This window comes from Phaenicophaeus curvirostris, chromosome 16, assembly GCF_032191515.1.
Source record: "Phaenicophaeus curvirostris isolate KB17595 chromosome 16, BPBGC_Pcur_1.0, whole genome shotgun sequence".
NCBI lineage: Eukaryota > Metazoa > Chordata > Aves > Cuculiformes > Cuculidae > Phaenicophaeus > Phaenicophaeus curvirostris.
Genome location: NC_091407.1, coordinates 15146673 through 15163131, shown reverse-complemented (window position 1 = coordinate 15163131; position 16459 = coordinate 15146673). Strand labels below are relative to the sequence as shown.

General features: G+C 54.3%; 1 protein-coding gene across 1 annotated transcript in view; it reads left to right on the top strand.

Moving 5' to 3' along the window:
- The first annotated feature begins 1577 nt into the window (after positions 1 to 1577).
- PPL (periplakin) overlaps positions 1578 to 16459 on the top strand; it is a 30529-nt gene continuing 15647 nt past the window's right edge. Inside the window, exons 1-7 of the mRNA XM_069870030.1 lie at positions 1578 to 1712; positions 12082 to 12181; positions 13069 to 13223; positions 13867 to 13987; positions 15333 to 15458; positions 15716 to 15757; positions 15887 to 16048. Coding sequence (XP_069726131.1) covers positions 1651 to 1712; positions 12082 to 12181; positions 13069 to 13223; positions 13867 to 13987; positions 15333 to 15458; positions 15716 to 15757; positions 15887 to 16048 — 768 coding nt within the window. The 5' untranslated portion in view covers positions 1578 to 1650. The remainder of the gene's footprint in view (positions 1713 to 12081; positions 12182 to 13068; positions 13224 to 13866; positions 13988 to 15332; positions 15459 to 15715; positions 15758 to 15886; positions 16049 to 16459) is intronic.

Below are 16459 nucleotides of genomic sequence, written 5' to 3'. Positions count from 1 at the left end.
CCCCTTCATAGAAGCATAGAATCACAGAATCACTAGGTTGGAAAGAACCCACTGGATCATCAAGTCCAACCATTCCTATCAATCACTAAAACCATGTCCCTCAGCGCCTCATCCACCCGTCCCTTAAGCCCCTCCAGGGAAGGTGACTCAACCCCCTCCCTGGACAGCTTCTGCCAGGGCCCAATGACCCTTTCTGTGAAAATTTTTTTCCTAATGTCCAGCCTGAACCTCCCCTGGTGGAGCTTGAGGCCATTCCCTCTTGTCCTGTCCCCTGTCACTTGGGAGAAGAGCCCAGCTCCCTCCTCTCCACAACCTCCTTCCAGGGAGTTGGAGAGAGCAATGAGGTCTCCCCTCAGTCTCCCCTTCTCCAGCCTAAACACCCCCAGCTCTCTCAGCCGTTCCTCATAAGGCCTGTTCTCCAGCCCCTTCACCAGCTTCGTTGCTCTTCTCTGGACTCACTCCAGAGCCTCAACATCCTTCTTGTGGTGAGAGGCCCAGAACTGAACACAGGATTCGAGGTGCGGTCTCACCAGTGCCGAGTCCAGAGGGAGAATAACCTCCCTGGACCTGCTGGCCACACCGTTTCTGACCCAAGCCAAGATGCCATTGGCCTTCTTGGCCACCTGGGCCACTGCTGGCTCATGTTCAGTCACTGTCAACCAACACCCCCAGGTCCTTCTCCTCCAGGCAGCTTTCCAGCCAGACTTCTCCTAGTCTGGAGCTGCTCAGGGCTGATGTGCCGCTCCTCGAATCCTGTGTTCATTTCTGGGCCCCTCACCACAAGAAGGATGTTGAGGCTCTGGAGCGAGTCCAGAGAAGAGCAATGAAGCTGGTGAAGGGGCTGGAGAACAAGTCTTACAAGGAGCGGCTGAGAAAGCTGGGATTATTTAGCCTGGAGAAAAGGAGGCTGAGGGGAGACCTCATTGCTCTCTACAACTACCTGAAAGGAGGTTGTGGAGAGGAGGGAGCTGGGCTCTTCTCCCAAGTGACAGGGGACAGGACGAGAGGGAATGGCCTCAAGATCCACCAGGGGAAGTTCAGGCTGGACATTAGAAAAAAAATTTCACAGAAAGGGTCATTGGGCACTGGAACAGGGAGAGGGTTGAGTCACCTTCCCTAGAGGGGCTTAAGGGACGGGTGGATGAGGCGCTGAGGGACATGGTTTAGTGATTGATGGGAATGGTTGGAATCGATGATCCAGCGGGTCTTTTCCAATCTAGTGATTCTATGATTCTAAGCGCAGGACCCAGCATTTGGCCTTGTTAATCCTCCCGCCATTGGTCTCAGCCCAGCGGTCCAGCCTGTTCAGATCCCTTTGGAGCCTCCCTACCCTCCAGCAGACCCACGCTTCCACCCAGCAAACTCGCTCAGGGTGCACTCAAGGCCTCCATCCAGGTCATTGATGAAGACATTGAACAGGGTTGGACTCGGCTGTGAGCCCTGGGAACACCTCCAGCGGGCGAGTCCGTGTCCCAGCAGGCAGGTCTGGAGCCGAGGGCCCCGGGCCGCCCCTGGCGGGCGGCGCTGGGGGTGCCGAGGGCAGCGGGGGGCGGTGCGGCCTGGTCCCGCCCCCCGCCCCCGCCCGGCGCGGGGCTGAGGCTGCGGGCGGCGGCGGGGAAGGAGCAGGCGGTGCGCGGGGCCGGGGACGCGATGCACTCGCTCTTCAGGAAGCGCAACAAAGGGAAATACAGCCCCTCGGTGCAGAAAAAGAGGTGAGCAGACCTCTCTCCGCGCCTCTAGCTCGCTCCGCTTCTCCGCTGCCTCCTGAAGGCACCGAGCTGGTTTCTCCTCGCTCTCCCTCCCATCCCTGCTCCACTTAACAGGTTCCTTCGCTTCCCAGGCATGTGCTGGGTTAGATTTGAGAGGGAAAAAAGGCTCAGCTTCATCCACTTCTATTATCAGAACCCAGGATTCTGTTGAACGTCTTTTCCTCGGTTCTTTCTGTCGATCGTGCTGGTTGTGGGGGAAGAAGGTCTTGTCCTCGGCTTCATCCACTAGTTCTATCAGGACGCAGGATTTGGTTGAGCATCTTTTCCTCGTTTTTTTCTCTAAGTTGTGCTGGTTGTGGGGGAAAATGTCTTGTTGTCCTCAGCTTCTTCCACTTGTTCTGTCAGGACGCAGGATTCAGTTGAGCATCTTCTCCCTCAGTTCTTTCTGTCAGTCGTGCTGGTTGTGGGAGAAAAAAGAGCAGCGTGTGAATGCACCCTGTGAGAAAGTCGCTGGTAAAAGGCAAAAGCTGTAAAAATTCCTCGCCTTCCCTGAGAAGGCTTGGTCCCTCTCATGGTCCCTCTCCCTGGGGAGTGGGCAGCCCCCCGCCTGCACAAAACAAGTGACACAGGGGGTATTTTTCCAGAGAGAGGGATGTTCAGGTCAATTCAGAAGTGCAGTTTGCATTTCCCAGAGGATCTGGAGCTCTGCAGCGTGCAGGGTGGGATGGTCGATGCAGATCGAAGCTCATGGCTTGTTTGTCCCTGTCCATCCCTCTCCAGAAGCACCTGCCTTAGCTGGTGGCTCAGAGCAGCTTCCCAGCTCCCCCAAATCCTCCTTTGGAAGGGATCTGGGGAGCTGGCACAAGGGGCTGAGGTGCCTTCGAGGACCCAGGAAGGGAGGAGTCAGCCCAGAAAGCGCTGGCATCTTCCAAGCTGGGGGATGCCCTCACTGCTCCCTGCCCATGGGTGCAGTGCCGGGGTGCACAGGAGAGGTGTTCCCCAAGAGGAGAGGGCGCTGCCCTGGCACAGTGGGTGCTCAGGCTTCGGTGTTTGCTGAGCTGCCTTGGTTCAGGCTGAGGCTGCAGCTCCAGCTGTGGGGATCGGCAGCCCAGCTGGCCCCTGCTCCCAAAGCCCGGGGCACTCTCTGCTACCAGCACCTGCCCTAGGGAGAGCTGGCAGGGGTAGATGGGTGAGATGGAGCCTCTGAGGCTCAGCGTGTGCTTCCTTGATGGCCCTAGCCCCAGTATTCCCATGGTCAAAGGATGGTGTAAAAACCCAATTGTACTTGTGGTCTTCAGCAGTGTTAATCGAAGCCTTGAAAATGAGAAACATTTGACAACATTGACGCCCTGGGACTCTGAGCAGCATCAGAGTGGCAGGAGAAAAGTGACACCCTCTTGGCTGGGCACCCGCCCTGTGATCCCCACCCTGGGTCCCCACTGCGGTGTCCGGAGCCCTGCCCGTGCCAAGCACCCTGCACTCCCATCCTCCAACAGTGCATGAAGCTTGGGAAGACACTCTTCCCTCTGCTGCCCTTCCCACCAGCCCAGCTGGCTCTGAGCAGCTGCCAAAGCACCTCTGGAGGTTGTCGGCCAGGCTGAAATCTTTATGTTTCTGGCTGGAGTCGGCTAGGAAGCCCCGGGCAACTCTCCCTTCCTGCACCCGGCTGTCCACGCACACCTCGGGGAGGGCTGCGCTCATTAGCTCCAATTTGTTAATTCCTGCATTGGAGTTTACAAACATCTGTGAATCCAGGGAACACTCCCACTGGAAACAGCCCCACCATCAAGATGGGGAAGCTGGTGCCAGACTGGTTAAACAACTTGCTGGAAAAGGATTGCAAAGAGGAGAGGAGCTCTTGCTGCCCTGTCCCCTGCTCCAGGCGCTGCCAGGCTCCCAGCCGGCTCCCGCCCAGTTTTGCTGCTAAAATCAACCGAGTGCCGTAAATAGGGACGGAGATTTCGACACTGTGTACAGCCCAGCCTCATCCTGCGCTTCAGCGAGGTTGCGCAGCCAGGGCTGCACCCTAGACAAGGGCTTAGTGCCAAGGTGCCACCGGTGAGCGAGCCTTCAGAGCCCAGTGGTGATGAGGCAATAGCCGAGCACCGGTTTGGCAAGCATGCAAGGTGCTGAAAGATGAAGAACCAGGGCTTTGTGCTCAGCTGATTCAGGCAGGGGTTGCCCAGGAAGCACCATCCTACTGCAAGTTGGGGCCTGATGAGGAGACACGGTGAATCTTGGTGGCTTCTTCCAGCTATGAGATGAGTCCTTCCCATCTTGATGAGCAGCACTGGAGACTCGAAGTCTCTGTGAGTTTGCACAGCTCAAGCCAGGCGCTGTCATCTGCCCACAAACACCACTCTGTCCCTCTGGGTGCAGCCAGCCACCTTTCCCCAGACCCAAAATGGCCCTTCCATCCAAAGCACCTCAAAGCACATGGACTTTGAGCAGCTTCCTCTGTGTATTCATAGAATCTTTGGGTTGGAAAAGACCTTTGCGATCATCCAGTCCAACGGTTCCTGTCCAATACTAAATCATATCCCACAGCCTGCTCGGGCCCCAGGGAGTGAGAGGTTGGGTTGGGCAGGGGAGGGTTTTACCACTCCATCCCTCCTGCCATGCTGGGGATGCAGGTCCCCATGGGAGCCAACCCCTCTCTGAACAACGAAAGAGCCACTTGCAGCAACCACCTCTGTCTCAAAGCCAACACAGACCCACTACAAGCCTGCTTTGAAGGTCAAACAGGGCAAGAGCAGGGAAAGGACAGGAGCGGCATTAAATCCTGCAAAGCTATGATGGTTTGAAGACAACTTGATACCAGGTCTTCTGGCCTGCTGAGGCTCATCCATCCTTAGAAGCACCAGTTAAGTCTTGGAGCATGTACTGTGGCTTGGCTGGAGGAAAACAGCAGCAAGGTTCTGTGCCAAGCACCCCGGACTGTGTCCCTGTCTCCCCAGTGTGTGGGTGATGCTTCTCAGCAGTTCCCCATGTTTGGCTTTTTTTCTGATGCACAAATTAACAGCACCAGGGGCCAAGTCTCTCCTTTTAGTAATACCTGGTGCACCTCTGGCCTTGGCTTGTGGTCTCCAGGCTCAGTAGCCACCCCTATCCAACCCTGAGCATGTCAGTAGGCATGTGGGCATCTCCCTGCCTTGCTTAGGGAGTGTGGATGATGATGACATTTCTTTTGTCTCCTGGACTGGGTTGCTTTGTGCTCTTGTGCATCCCATCCCTGTAGTGTAAGGCTCTGGGATGCAGCTGGGACTGGCCATGACTACTGTGTTGTCAGCACATCTTATCTGTAAACGTGTCCCTAGAAGGGAAGGTAGAAGCCTTGAATTGGAGTATAACATGGGGGAAAACTATCACCCTCCTTCCCTCTTGTCTTCGCTAAACATTTGCCTTGCTTAGAAAACAGGAGGTGAGTTTCTCTCTTAGAAGAGTCCAGGCTTGGGAGGTAGCAAACGAGGTTCAGCCTTGAGAAGTCACTGCGGTTCATTCTTGGGGTCTCCTGGTGAGAGCATCTGCTCCGGTGGGCTCCCAGCCCTGGAGAACCAGCCCCAAGTTAAGAGGGGCTGCAGGCATCTGGGGCAGAAGCCAGGAGGGCTGGTGCCCGTTTCCGGAGGTGGTTTGGTAGGGCTGGAGTCAGCAACAAGGGCCAGACAGCAGGTGAGTCAGGGGAGCTGCTCTGTATTTATGGTGCAGCGAACCTCGCCATCACCTGGCCTATTTCTGCTTTAATTTCCATGCACATTACAGTAATGTAGCACCATTGCTATGAGGGAAGATAAATATAATTGAAATGAGCTGGACTAAGCATAGCAACTCTGCTGTCCAGTTACGCCCTTACGTGGGTAGCTTGACAGTGCGCTGCTCCGGAGTTTTGAGCCAGATCTTAATCTCTCCCAAACCTGCATTATGCGAGTTACAGCCCAGCCCTTGTGTCTTCTGCTCTGCCACAGCTTCACTTCAGTGTCATTCCTAGTGGCACAAGGCAATATTATGCAGTTGTAGCTGTGCCTTGAGAAGTTTTAAAGGCATTTATCGTTCTGTGCTGTCGCCTTTTGGAGGATTCGTGCACTTTGAATTCCTCCTGGATTCTGGTCTCCAGCAGCACTGAACACAGGATGCAAGGTGTAGTCTCACCAGTGCCGAGTCCAGAAGGAGAAGAACCTCCCTGGACCTGCTGGTCACGCCATTTCTGATCCAAGCCAAGATGCCATCGGCCTTCTTGGCCACCTGGGCCACTGCTGGCTCATGTTCAGTCGCTGTCAACCAACACCCCCAGGTCCTTCTCCTCCAGGCAGCTTTCCAGCCAGACTTCTCCTAGTCTGTAGCTGCTTCTCGAATCCTGTGTTCATTTCTGGGCCCCTCACCACAAGAAGGATGTTGAGGCTCTGGAGCGAGTCCAGAGAAGAGCAATGAAGCTGGTGAAGGGGCTAGAGAACAAGCCTTATGAGAAGCAGCTGAGAGAGCTGGGGGTGTTTAGCCTGGAGAAGAGGAGGCTGAGGGGAGACCTCATTGCTCTCTACAACTACCTGTAAGGAGGTTGTGGAGAGGAGGGAGCTGGGCTCTTCTCCCAAGTGGCAGGGGACAGGACGAGAGGGAATGGCCTCAAGCTCCACCAGGGGAGGTTTAGGCTTGATGTCAGGAAAAAATATTTAATGGAAAGGGTCACTGGGTCCTGGCAGAGGCTGCCCAGGGAGGTGGTTGAGTCACCTTCCCTGGAGGTGCGTAGGGGATGGGTGGACGAGGCACTGAGTGACATGGTTTAGTGATTGATGGGAATGCTTGGACTCGATGATCTCGTGGGTCCTTTCCAACCTAGTGATTCTATGATTTGTCCCTGGCCAAGCGGTCCAATCTGTGGAGGAGCTCCTGGCATGGGAAGGTTGCCCAGTGGGAGAGCAAGGGCACAGCCAACATTGCTGCGCTGGGGGAAGGAGCAGGACAGAGCCCTTCCTATTAACCCTCCCAGCAAGCATCTGATTCGGAGAACAAGCTCCCAGCAGGAGCTTTCCCAGGAACCGTGGTTAGCTGGAGCAGTCAGACCTCCCGGAGTATCCGTCTGAGCATCATAACTTAGGGGGTGTGTGGTGAAATAGTTTCCCTGTTTGGGGAAAAAGGCATTTCCAACTACCCACCCCAAGCGCAAAGCCAGGGTACAAACCTGCGGACATCCTGGAGATGCTGGCCTTGGGGAAGTTTGCTCCAAAAAGTGCTTTTATCAGTGAAGGTGAAACCTAATAGGAAGAGAATTAAAAACTAGGAACAGAGGAAAAAAAGTCCAGTATTTAGCAGCAAAGTTTCTGTATCCCAGTAATTATCATCATGACAGAAAAAAAAAACCCCAAACGCAAAGAGAAACGCCAAAACGCAAATCAAAACCCAGGCCCCTCTGAAACAAAGTGTTGCCCGAGGCCTGAATTTGGGCACGGGGGTAAGATGAGCTCTGCCACAGAATAGCTGCCTCTTCCCGGCTCCCCACTGGGGAGAAACCCAACAAACCCCTCCTGTTCCTCACAGGAATCATCTTGGGAACTTTGTGCCAGGCAGGTGATGCTACAGCTGCTCAAGGCAGCACTAAAAAGAGATAAAGTCTCTGCCAAGTGCAGCTTTCCATGAATTATATCATTTTTTCCCTCATGATTGGGAAATATTAAAGTTCTCTGTTAATGGCATAGCCAGTTTTTCCAGGCTTTTTTTTTTTTTTTTCAAACAAAGACTTGTCTGTTACAGCAGAATTGTGTTTCCTTTCAGCTCTGCTGGAACCTCGCAGGGGATGTGCCCGGGGCACCTTTGCTCCTGTCTCTGCTCAGTCCTGTGTGTGCTGCCCTTCCCAGCTGGGCTGTAGCTAAATCCTGCTCTTCCCACCCCCTACGCCATCGCCGCTGCATGCTCTGACTGTCCCCTTTGCCTTACCCAGCCAGCTGCTCTGCTCCAAAACCCGAATGCACCCTGTGCCTCTTCCCAGCAGCTTTCCAAGCCATCTCCTCCCCTAACCCACCTGCACATCTCTCCTGGGCCAGCCAAGGATTCCTCATTGCTTTACCCATCACCTTGTGCTTCTCCTGCATCTTCCTCCTCTCAGCAGACAAAGGACATGGGGAAGCAGCCTCCTCCGTCCCTTTTGCACGGAGGTTTTAGCCAAGCTTCAGCTTTCCCAGCTGCTCCCCTCAGCTCCCTGCTTGACATCCAGGTGGATGCAAGGGCTGTGCCTGTCCTTTTATTTTATTACCACAGACCTGGCAGTGGAAGGGACAGGTGGGTTATTAATAGGGATGATCTCACATTGGTAATGCCCAATATATTGGTTAAGTGGCACAGAAATGCAGAAATAAAAACAGAAATGAGAGGTCATAGAAACATGGAAGGGTTTGAGTTGGGACCTTAAAAATCATCTAATTCCAACCCCCCTGCCATGGGCAGGGACACCTCCCTCTGGATCAGGGTCTCAAAGCCCCATCCAACCTGGCCTTGAACACCTGCAGGGATGGGGCAGCCACAGCTTCCCTGGGCAACCTGTGCCAGTGCCTCCCCACCCTCATTGCGAAGAATTTCCTCCTTATGTGTAGTCTAAATCTGCCCCTCTCCAATTTAAAGTGATTCCTCCTGGTCCTATCACTCCATGCCCTTGTAAAAAGTCCCTCCCCAGCTTTCTTGTAGCCCCCTTGAGGTACTAGAAGGTCTCCTCGGAGCCTTCTCTTCTCCAGGCTAAACAATTCCAACTCTCTCAGCCTGTCCTCACAGCAGAGATGCTCCAGTCCTCAGATCATCTTTGTAGCCCTTCTCTGGACCCGTTCCAAAAGCTTCATCTCCTTCTTATGTTGAGAATTCCAGAACTGGACCCAATACTCCAGGTGAGGTCTCACCAGAGGAACTGAGGGGCAGAATCGATTACTTCTGCATTTATTTCTGCACACTTATTACCTCTGCCTGTCAAGCAGATGTGGGGGTGAGCTGGGTCACACAGGAACCTCCCTGTCCACAGTCCCACGCGTATTCAGCAAACGTTGGGGTGTGGAGGAGGCTGATTTGATATCCAGCTAGCGTGGGAAGTTTTTATTAGATTTCCCTGCACCCAAACCTCCCCTGGTGATGGTCACCTGCTCTGCCAGGGACTCTCACATAAACCACTGAGGGGAAAAAAGCAAGGAAAGTGAAGAAAGAAGGGAAAGCTGAGGCTGAGCAGCAGAGCCGTGCCCACATTTTAACAGAGCATGTCCTTGCTTGCTCCAAGTGAGCTCTGTGTTTTCTTCTCCCTGGTCACCCAGATACCACACATCAAAGCAGCAGTATCTGGATCACCAGTCAAACTGTCTTCTGCATACAGGGAAGCTCCATCCTCTGCCCTCCCTATTCCCCCAGTCCCAACAGCTCCTGCTCCCTGCAGTGATGAAGAAGGTGCTGTCACCCCCAGGTACCTGTGGGGCTTTGGGCAGGTGATCAACAGAGGTGATTAGAGCTCTTGCCTCTGATCTCGGGGAAGAGTGGGGAAAAAAAGAGGACAAGGGGCGCATCCCTGCCCAGCCACGTCATCCCCACCCTGAGCCAGCCTGGCTGTCCCAGCAGCAGCAGCGCAGCCACAGAAGGTGCTTCTGGCAAAGCTAGAACCTGAGTGAGAGGGTCAGGGCCTGGGTGTTGAACTCACTGGCTCCCAGCAGCCAAGATCAGTTTTGCTGATGCCGAGTGAGCTCAAAGTCTGGGCATAGTCTCCAGGTATGGCTCTGTTGGTCTTGATCAGCAGCAACAGCTTGGGAAATGGCAGCTGAAATGTGGCATTGCTGCTGATCTCCAACAATCACCAGCTTAATTTTATTTCCCCCATGCAATTTAGAAGCTTCAATCAACACCATAACTAGAAAAACCCAGATCGCTCATGCTTTTTGGGGAATGTTATTTCCATCCATGCTACCTATCCCTTGAAACCTTGAAGATTCATCCTTGGGCTTTGCTAGAAAGCACTGAGACCAAGGTAAGGAACATGGAGATGAACAGACAAGCCCTGGCAGCTCTTCCTGAGCTCTGCTCAGCACCAGCTCAGTTCCCAGCTAGCACAATGAAGTCTCCCAAGCTCCTGCCTGGGTAACTGGCCTCTCCCATCCTCAAAGCTCAGGTGGTTTCCAGTTAATCAGTGAGAGGCTCCTTGGTGGCTGCAAGCTCTCTCAGGATGAAGAAGCTGCAGCCAGCTCTGAAGAACCATCATCTGAAGACACATGAACATCCACAGCCCATTTCAGTTGCTCAGCTTCAAACCAGTTTCTTTCCACTGATTTCATCAGACGTTTCCCCTGGTTTATATGGGATGATGTGGATTAGAAGAAACCCCAAAGTGGATTTTGAAGGGCTACTTCTACCACTGCAGCAGGATCCAGCCACCTCATCTCCCAGTGCACCACTGCACTCTGCAGCTGTCATTATTGAACAGAAAAGTGAGCCTCATCCTTGCAATTGTTGTGACCAGCTGCACAACTCACAAGGACCCCTTTTCCTTTGCTCCATACTCAGAAATGCCTCCTTCGTTCGCTTCTGAGATGGCCCATAATTATGGCAGTTCCTCTGCTCATCAGGAGGAGCCAGGCAGGCAGCAGCAGCAGGGGCAGCCAAAAAATCACCAACCTTGCTGAGTACTATCCTGATGCTGCAGCATCTATAAAAAGGAAAATAAAACAGTGTAAATCCTGCCCATGCCAGAACTTCCCAGGAAGCCTGAACTTCCATGGAGCTGTCAGCTGCTACAAGGCTCCTGCAGCTCAGGGTAGTTTAAGGCAGAAGTAGTTCAAGTTCAAGAACAAGCCCAGAGCTGGGTTTTGGATTGTTCTGCTCCATTGAAAGACATAGCGCACATGACAAGCAGGAATGTGTCCTGAAGCTCAGCACTGGTGTTGGGAAGGTGATCAGACCCGGGCTGACCAAGGCAGTGATCTGAGATGTCCCCAGTGGAGACTGTGTGGTCCCTAGGGTGAACAGGACTGATGATGCCACATACCTGCTCTTCCCTGCTGGTAGCTGAGCACTGGTCTGTGCCTAGGGAGGGCATTGCAAAGCCCTGGAAGAGGATTGCCTTGCTTGATGAGCCATGTCCCCTCTCCGCTTTGGTCCACCATGCTGTGGAAGACAGGAGGACACACCTCGTGCTGTCCTGGAGAAGCTCATGGGGTCAACCTCTGCCCCGTGACAGGCATAGGTGCTGCAGGACCCCTTGGATCTGGGCTGATGAAGCTGCTGGATGAAATTGTCTACCTGGGGCAGCAGGAGCCCTTCATGCCATCAGCAGGCGTGGTCGGGATGGCTCCACCAGCCCTCGCTGCTCTCCCTTAGCCTGCACTGCTGCCCTTCACCCATTGCTGGAGACACACAACTGATCCACCAGCAGCTCAAACAGCAATAATGCTTCCAAGCACCATATAACGCTTAATTCTACCACCATATAATGAGGTCATTAAAGCTCATTATCCCTGCTCTATAGGTGGCTGGGATTGGAGCGAGCCAAACCCTTGGCTGAAGCCCACATGGCAAAGCAGCAGAGCTGGAACATGAGCCCCAGCCTTGCCACCAGCCTCAGCTCTAGGAGCCCTCCAGCTGCAGGGGCTGTTGAGGAGCTGCAGGACATCGCTGGGCACACAGCCTGGCAGACCGTCCTGGCTCCCTGCAACCTCTCCTTGCAGCCAAAGTGACAACAAGAAGACGAAATGTTTAAAATAACCCTGGCAAATGCAAAAGCTGCGTCATGGGTTGCTCGGGCTCTGCTCTAGCTCTGCTGGAGCCGGGCTGGGAATACTCAGGCTGGCCCTACACCCTGCTTGGACCAGCGTCACCCTGGGAGCAAAACCAGGACCTAGCAAGAGACAAAGCACCAAAAGATAGATGCAACGTGTGCTGTCCCATCCTTTTCTTTGGTGTAAACTGTGAATAGCTCCTTGCAGAGCAAGGAAGCTCTGCCCACAGCAGAGAGGGTGCAGCAGGCAGAACTGTGCCCCCAGGACACGGGGCAGCAGCTTCAAATGAGCCATGTCACCTATGTGTATGGCATGCGGGTCCTCTCTGCTTCTCAGGGTCCCCATCTCTTTCTTTTCTTGCTCCGAGACCAAGGGAGGCTCAGGCTCGCCTGTGGCATTGCTCCCATTTCACTGTGCAGGACACACGAAGTCCCTGCCCACTGCCCTGTTCCTGGCAGAGCAGCAGAATATTTTGGAAAGTATTAGAAAGGCAGCAGTGAGTCACGCACAGCTGCAGCGCGAGGAGGCTCCGCTGGCCCCCAGCCACCCCTGGGGTCACAGCACCCCAGGCAGAGCCCTGGAGGCAGAATGGGGCTGTGGCCCTGTTTGTGGGGTGACGGCTCTCCCTCTTTCTTTCCACTCTTTCTCTGCAGCATCTCCAGCAAAGAGCTGACTGAGCTTATAGAACGCCTGCAGAAAAATGCTGACCAAGTGGAGAAAAACATCGTGGAGATGGACTCCCGAATGCAGAACGTAAGCAAGCTATGGGCTTACACCTCCTGCCACAGCCCTTCCCACTTGTCTTTTTTCCTGGGGCATGTGTGCACAGTTACCCCATCCTGCGGCGGGGAGCCAGGCTGTGATGATCTGTAACAGAGGGATGCGTGGGTTCCCCTGTGTTGTGGGAAGAAGGTGGGAGAGTGTTAATAGGCAACAGGACTGTAAAACTCTTCCCAATCCAGGGCAGGGTAGCCCTGTGCCGAACGGGGCTCTGCTTCCCTGGACATGTGTCCCAGCCAGGATGGAGGAGAAGGGGCCTGAGCCATCCTCCCCTTCCCAAAGCGTACAACACATCCCGAGGTGATGCAGCCCCCAGCCACGGCCCTTCCTTGGGGCTAACATAGAACTACAGAATCATATACTCCTTAGGTTGGAAAAGACCCTTGAGATCATCAGCACCAACCGTACCTGTCCCCTACTAAATCATGTCCTCAAGCACCTCATCTACCTGCCTTTTAAACACCTCCAGGGGTGGGGACTCCACCACCTCCCTGGGCAGCCTGTCAAGGCTTGAGAACCCTTTCAGTGAAGAAATTTTTCCTAATGTCCAATCTAAACCTCCCCTGACTCATCTTAAGTCCATTCCCTCTTGTCCTGTCACCTGTCACTTGGGAGAAGTGACCAACCCACCCCTCTGCAACCTCCTTTCAGGCAGTTGTAGAGAGTGGTAAGGTCTCCCCTCAGCCTCCTCTTCTCCAGGCTAAACATAGGTGAGGGGAAAGGAAAATACACCCCTGGGAGGACATGAGATATTGGAGCTGGTGCCTGGGGGCAGTGCATCAGGAGGACCTTGCTCAGCCCTGCTGGGTACCATTTATTTCCCCCCTGTGGCCCTTCCTCCCTGCTCTCTGCCTGCCCAGGACTTGCACAAGATCAAGGCGTGTCAGCTAGCACAGTACAAGGACCTGACAGCTCAGAAACTCACCGAGTCTGACAAGTTGCTCTACGTGCTGGATGGGGATGCGGCGATTGCCCGGCACATGAAGCACCCCCAGGGTGACATGATCACAGAAGAGTGAGTACTGGGGGGGTGACCCATCCTCAGAGCCTTGGGACAAGGTGGGGATGCTTCTCTGGGGGCTCTGCTTGCAGCACAGGGAGGCACCACAGGCTCTGCAGCCTGCCTGGCGCTGAGGTGCAGAACCTGCAGCAGCTCTTGGGCAGGTGTAAGAGTGGAAACTGCTGCACCCCTGCAGATGTCAGCTCTGCATGGAGCACTGTGGAGTGGTATCTGCCTAGCGTAGAATCATAGAATCACTAGGTTAGAAAAGACCCACTGGATCATCGAGTCCAATCATTCCCATCCATCACTAAACCATGCCCCTCAGCACCACGTCCACCCGTCCCTTAAACACCTCCAGGGAAGGTGACTCAACCCCCTCCCTGGGCAGCCTCTGCCAGTGCCCAATGACCCTTGCCATGAAATATTTTTTCCTGATGTCCAGCCTGAACCTCCCCTGGTGGAGCTTGAGGCCATTCCCTCTTGTCCTGTCACTTGGGAGAAGAGCCCAGCTCCCTCCTCTCCACAACCTCCTTTCAGGTAGTTGTAGAGAGTAATGAGGTCAAAGAGGGGGATCAGAGAGGATCACCTACAGCTACTGATGCTAATGCTGACCCATGGCGAAATCCTGCATCCCATCCTCTTTTCCTTCCCACAGTATCCGGCAGCTGAAGGAACGAGTGGCAAACTTGCGTGTGAAACATGAACAAATTTACAACTTCCCCCTGCAGCATATTGAGCCTCAGGTCAACTGGTCAACAGTGATCGAGGAGAAACAGGTACAAAAGGGACTTTCAGTTTCACCAGCAGCACCAGCTGGGGACAGGCAAGACCTCACACATCTCACCAGGGAGAACCAGGCTCCTGGAAATGTTCTTGGCTGCTTGATACCAGGAGCAGCAAACATGGGAGGGAGGTGGGGTGCTGGGTGGTAGGGAGGGTGCAGAGGGGACGAGGCAAGGGCAGCTGCTGTGGCACCAGGAAGCAGTGCTTGAAGTGTCACTGCTGGCAGCAGCTGGGCTAAGCGAGGTGCAGCTCCAGAGGATGGGGGGCCACGGGGGAGTGTGCCAGCCTGGCCTCTAGGAGATCTGCTCCTAAAGCTCAGCCTGGCCACTGACCTCGTGGGTGAGCTTGGGCAAACCTCTGCTCTTCTCCAGACAAGGACGGAGACTGCACTCCCTCCCCGGGCCATCTGCTCCAACACTCCACTGTCCTAGGAGTGGAAAAGAGGAGTGGAAATGCTTCTCCTTGCTCCATTTCAATTTATGCCTGTCATCTCTTGTCTTCCTACTGCACACACCACCCTGTAGAGCCTGGCTCTGTTTACTCAACAACTTCCCCACAGTTACCATAGAATCATAGAATCACCAGGTTGGAAAAGACCCATCGGATCACTGAGTCCACCCATTCCTATCAAATACTAAACCATGCCCCTCAGCACCTCGTCCACCCATTCCCTGGCAGAGCTTGAGGCCATTCCCTCTTGTCCTGTCCCCTGTCACTTGGGAGAAGAGCCCAGCTCCCTCCTCTCCACAACCTCCTTTCAGGTAGTTGTAGAGAGCAATGAGGTCTCCCCTCAGTCTCCTCTTTTCTTCCTTCTCCCTCCTTCTTCCTCCTTCTCCTTCTCCTTCTCCTTCTCCTTCTCCTTCTCCTTCTCCTTCTCCTTCTCCTTCTCCTTCTCCTTCTCCTTCTCCTCCTCCTTCTCCTCCTCCTTCTCCACTCCCTCCTATCAAGTGGGAAATCTGCCGTGCTCAGGGACTTGTGTTGCAGCCTCGGTTAAGGGCTTATGGGAAGTAGGCTATTAGGTCTCCCCCTAAAGCCTTCTCCTGCCAAGGCTGAACCACCCTCAGCCCCTCCTCTTGAGTCCTTGGCTTGGCATCCCCAATCACCACCTGCTTTGGGCTTTATTCTGTGGCCCTTCCTCTTCATTTTATCCCAGCACTACGCTATTCCAGCCAGAAAAGGGTTCAAACCCCCAAACTGGCCTTCCCTTGGGCATCATCTGTCACAGCTGCCTTCATCCAGAGGCTCTGAAGCACCAACACAATGCTGAACAAACCCAGCTTCGTGTCCACCTTCAGGAGGAGTTTCCCTGTTGCTAACCTCTACTCTTGTGCCCCACAGGACACGTTAAACAGCAAGAGCTTTGGGACTGACCTGCCACTGGTCAACAGCCAAGTAGAAGAGCACAACATCTTCCACAATGAGGTCATGGCCATCGGCCCACATATCGCCAAGGGAGGCATCAAGGTTAGCTCTCCTGCCCCTCTCCCTGCTGCCCCGTGAGCTCAGCCCCATTTTGAGCTACTGATGAAGGCGAGGGCATCATCCAGGCTCCTACAGCCTGGACCAGGTTGGGTGGTTGCCCGGATCCTCTCCTAACCTTGAAGCTGAGAATTGTACATCGACTCTAGCTTTACAAGGAGGCAAATCCCATAATCCCATCCAGCCCACCATGCTCTGGAGACATCCTCCTAATTCTTGCGTTTCTTCTCCTCTGTCACCAGGAATACACAAGCGACTTTCAAGCCAAATACCAGAAACTGCTGGTAAGAGACGTCAGAGATCCTTTGGCAAGAGATCCTTTGGCAGGGGTTCCTTGCCAGGGTGGCCAGGCACCCCCAGGGGACCCATGATGAGGAGCTTGGGCCTGAGCTCTCCACTCTGACCTTTCCCAGGCCAGCTCCCAGCAGCGGCAGCAGGATCTGAATTCCCTGCAGGACTACATGCAGCGCTGCACCAACAAGCTCTACTGGCTGGATCAGCAGGCAAAGGACAGGACCCATTACGACTGGAGCGACCACAACCTGGACTACCCCAGCCGGCGCCGCCAGTATGAGGTTCGTGCGTGCTCCCCTGCAGCCTGGCCCTGTGCCAGCTGGCTGTTTTCATAGAATCATAGAATCACCAGGTTGGAAAAGACCCATCGGATCACCGAGTCCAACCATTCCCATCAATCACTAAACCATGTCCCTCAGCGCCTCGTCCACCCGTCCCTTAAACACCTCCAGGGAAGGTGACTCAACCCCCTCCCTGGGCAGCCTCTGCCAGTGCCCAATGACCCTTTCCGTGAAATATTTTCTCCTAATGTTCAGCCTGAACTTTCCCTGGCAGAGCTTGAGGCCATTCCCTCTTGTCCTGTCCCCTGTCACTTGGGAGAAGAGGCCAGCACCCTCCTCTCCACAACCTACTTTCAGGTAGTTGTAGAGAGCAATGAGGTCTCCCCTCCGCGTCCTCTTCTCCAGGCTAAA